General features: G+C 39.3%; 1 protein-coding gene across 1 annotated transcript; it reads left to right on the top strand.

The window, feature by feature from the left end:
• The first annotated feature begins 634 nt into the window (after positions 1 to 634).
• On the top strand, positions 635 to 4,020 carry LOC137835324 (chitin-inducible gibberellin-responsive protein 1). The gene is made up of 2 exons (XM_068643790.2): positions 635 to 941; positions 1,890 to 4,020. Exon 2 carries the CDS (start codon positions 2,037 to 2,039, stop codon positions 3,783 to 3,785), a length of 1,749 nt encoding a protein of 582 aa, XP_068499891.1. The 5' UTR covers positions 635 to 941; positions 1,890 to 2,036; the 3' UTR covers positions 3,786 to 4,020.
• The last annotated feature ends 383 nt before the right edge of the window (positions 4,021 to 4,403 follow it).

The raw sequence follows: 4,403 nt of genomic DNA, 5'->3' as shown, positions 1-4,403 counted from the left end.
AGATTTAGCAGATAATACGAATTGATAACGAAATCATGATTTAACATGTGGGCGCGGGTAATTCAGATCCCGAAGGGTGGTGTGGGTCATTCAATGCGGTCCACGATCATAGAAACCGTTGGAAGGAGCACGTGAGAGTTTGCCACGTAACTCTAGCAGTCAAATCAAGGCTTCAAAAATGCACACGTGTGCGACTGTGTGTGAGATTAGTGTTACGGGTATGGAGGCATTTCCGTCACGCGCTTTTCTACTGTTACCGCACCAAATTACAATAAAAGCAATTTAATAATGTGATACAACGTCACCCATGAGTCATGTGGCGCGTGTGAACTCATCATTGTTTAATGCGTTACTTCATGCTCTTTGCTCCAACCCATGGACCAAGTCTTTCTTTCTTCATAGCAACATAATCCTTTTTGGATAACATTTTAATAACATGAATCGTGTTTAAGCTAAATATAAAATCATTAATATAACATCGGATCTTAAGTGGATGAAAAACTTTTAATCAGTGGTAATCCAATTAAAATTAAATTAGTAGAACAATTTTATGAGTTAATTAAATAATTAGTGAGGGTTGAAAAGAGTGTTGAAGCTGGACCCGCGTAGAGAAGAGAGTAGAAAAGCGAGGAATGTTCGACTTCAATTTCCTAACGTGTGGTCGGCTCCGTTTAAAATACGCGCCGTGAGTAAACACTGATATGATGATATCATCGTAGAAAACCGCCGTTACCGTCTCCGCTGTTATCCGTACCAGTCTTCGGTCTTACCCAAACACTTCCTTCTCTATATAAAACATTCAGACACCTCTCCCCAACTTCATCCAAACCAAAAATCACACACAACAACACAGTCGTTAATATAACAACAACAACATCATCATCCAAACTCCACAAATTCCCAACACTATACAAAGCTCAATTTTGTTTATCCTTTTTCAGGTAATTTCTTTAACTTTCCTCAGTGAAATGGTTTTGTTTTCTGTTTCTAAAAATGAGCATACCCATCCCCTGATATGTGTATGTTTTTGTTTTCCATCTCTTAATATAAACAAATAATTCGTGTTTGCGTTAGTTTTCAATGTTTCAGCATTTTATTGTTTCTGGCCATGATTTCAGCGTCTTGCTTCTTCTTTAATTGGATTGCTTTTTTTAATGAAAAGATTACAACATGGGTTTTTTTACTATAATTTCATTGATACTAAACTATTTTTTATTTATTTTGATGTGATGTTAGTGATTGGAGGGGTTTGAATTAGGGGAATGATTCCTGGGTTTGGAACAGTTTTTTGGTGTCATAGGTAGAAATCCTTTCATTTTATATGCTGTATCCATGGGAGCAAGTAGCAATAGAACAATTCATAGAGGTTTCTTTTGATTATAATGATTTGGGTATGATGGAAAACTTTCACTTGCTGTTTTTATATCTAATAAGAAGGAACCCTTTATAAATCACGTGGGAGGGCTGTTGAAATTGCTTGCTTTTGATTTTTTAATAAACTTGTAACATAGCTCGGTTCCCAGTTCAGATGCTTTAGTAGTTTAACATGTAAAATACCTACAAGGTTAAACCTCTTGATTTTGTTTTTGAGTGTTGTATATGATCATTTTTCTGTTTCCTATATGCATGACTGAAAACCCAACCACACTCTACTCAGGCATTCCAGCATAACATCGATTGCCTCTAGTGGGGGCAAAAGAGTTATGAATTTAATTTTTCAAACTTCATCAGCATGAATTTTCTAGTGTTTGGTCGGTTTCTTTATTTCTTGTGTGAGCATGTCTTTATCTTCTCTACAAATTGCAGTTGCGCTAGATGAGTGGTACAAGGAATTTTGTTTAATCTATTGTTAAAATACTCATTGGTGCCTGTCTATGTTGTCTTTGCAGGCTTATATTCTTTTATTGAAACTGCTGCTGGGCTTCAAATCTGAAGCAAAGTATTAAGAAGTTTGCAGAGGGTGGTGTTTTTATGTTTTGCTACTCAAATTATTAAATCTCCTCGTCACATAAATCAGCTGATGCCATCATCGTAGGATGGACTCACAACAGCTTTTCAGTTTTGGTGTTGCTAGTGCAGGATTACCTTACATGCCATCTTTTCCCACAATTCCATCCTTACCCAACAGGCTGCTTGGATCCTTGAAATATGACACTGGAAACTCACCTAATTCACCCTTTTCCACTTATTTTGATTCTGACACCCTTTCTGCGTTGAGTGACAGCCAGGAGCAATACAGCCCCAGAGAAAACCTCTCTGGTGTCAGCACTTCTTGTAACTCTTCACTGGAAACCAACCCTTACATGCATGGATCAATCTCATCTGTGGACTTCATAGACAATTTCCCACTATATTCTGCTAGGAACTCTCTTCCACAGAATGTGAATTGTAATCAGAAAATCCAACACGCTTTGCTGGAGTTAGAAACTGCTCTGATGGCCCCTGATGATGATCAAGTTACCACACCAAATACATTGTCTGAGAGCAGCAGACCAATGGCATCTGGCCAGAGAAACAGATCCTGGAGGCACGAGAACCATGGATCACAATATGCTCAGCCATCATATGTTCCCAGTAGTAGGTTGTCAAGTGAAGTTGTGCATGTAGAGAAACGGCAAAAGTTGATGGAGGAACCAGCACTACAAGCTTTCCCACCCAACAATTTGAAGCAATTGCTGATTGCATGTGCCAAAGCCCTACATGAAGACAAGGTGAAAGATTTTGATGAATTGGTAGGAAAGGCTAGAGATGCTGTGTCCATCAATGGGGAGCCAATCCAGCGGCTTGGCGCTTACATGGTAGAAGGGCTTGTTGCAAGGAAGCAAGCATCAGGGAAGAGCATCTATCATGCCCTTAGGTGCAGAGAGCCTGAAGGTGAAGAATTACTCTCTTACATGCATCTGCTGTTTGAGATTTGCCCCTACTTAAAATTTGGTTACATGGCTGCAAATGGAGCCATTGCGGAAGCCTGCAGAAACGAGGATCGCATACACATCATAGACTTCCAAATTGCTCAGGGATCTCAATGGATGACTCTTCTTCAAGCTCTTGCAGCAAGACCTGGTGGTGCTCCCCATGTTCGGATCACGGGGATTGATGATCCTGTTTCTAAATATGCACGTGGCGACGGATTAGAGATTGTGGGGAAAAGGTTGGCCTTGATGTCTAAGAAATTTGGCATACATGTTGAGTTTCATGGAGTGCCTGTTTTTGCTCCAGAAGTGACAAGGGAAATGCTAGATATCAGGCCTGGAGAGGCCTTGGCTGTGAACTTCCCCTTGCAGCTCCATCACACAGCTGATGAGAGTGTTCATGTGAGTAACCCAAGGGATGGACTATTGAGATTGGTAAAGTCACTTTCTCCCAAGGTGACTACACTGGTGGAACAGGAATCAAACACCAACACAACCCCTTTCTTCAACAGGTTTATTGAAACCTTGGATTACTACTTGGCAATCTTCGAGTCTATTGATGCCAGCCTCCTCCCAAGAGATAGCAAGGAGCGGATCAATGTGGAGCAACATTGTCTGGCCAGGGATATAGTGAATATTATTGCTTGTGAAGGCAAGGAAAGGGTTGAGAGACATGAACTATTGGGCAAGTGGAAATCCAGGTTAACAATGGCTGGCTTCAGTCAGTGTCCTTTGAGCTCTTATGTGAATTCTGTCATAGGAATCCTTCTGAAGTGCTATTCAGAACATTATACTCTATTGGAGAAGGATGGAGCCATGTTGTTGGGGTGGAAGGACAGAAATTTGATATCAGCTTCAGCCTGGCATTGCTGAAACATAGATAGGAAATACTTAGTAATGAATAGAAGTATCCTGATGATGGAAGCCACATGGTACTTGGAGGGTTAAAGCTTAAGGTTTATCTTCACTGTCAGTGCTATGAATTTCATCATTGTTCTATAATAGGACTTTGCCTTTCCTTAAAATTTGTCCATAAAGAGTTTCATTTCATCTCATGTAATAGTGACCTAGTACATTGATTCTTTTATAAAATTTCAAGTATATCAAATGTTGTTGTTCTTTAGATATTCTAAACTTGCGCCTGAACTTCAAGTACGAATTTTGGGAATCTCAAAATTTTGAGGTGAGTATAGTTTAATATATTCTCAGGGGATACACTTGGGTGCCTTCTTATCTTGGATGATAAAATTGCAAGCATAAGTAACTAATGACGGTGATGTGGTTTCCCATATCAAATTCATGGAAAAGATAAAGATGATAATTTTGTCAGATTGTACATTATGCGTTTATGAGCTAAACGAGAGTGTATTCAAGAGTTTTTCTTCAAAAAGTATTTTTAGAATTTTTTAATATTTTCTCTTATTTAGTGTTTTTGAAAGTAGTTAACTTAGCACCGGCTCTTGCAGCCAACAGCTTCTTGGACGGTCAGAA

This window comes from Phaseolus vulgaris, chromosome 5, assembly GCF_051622355.1.
Source record: "Phaseolus vulgaris cultivar YP4 chromosome 5, ASM5162235v1, whole genome shotgun sequence".
Lineage (NCBI taxonomy): Eukaryota > Viridiplantae > Streptophyta > Magnoliopsida > Fabales > Fabaceae > Phaseolus > Phaseolus vulgaris.
The sequence above is the reverse complement of the archived record's forward strand: the minus strand, read 5'-3'. Positions and strand labels throughout refer to the sequence as shown.

Bases quoted from the DNA above. Each gene is read 5' to 3' on its own strand.
- LOC137835324 (XM_068643790.2), top strand. From the start codon at position 2,037: ATGGACTCACAACAGCTTTTCAGTTTTGGTGTTGCTAGTGCAGGATTA.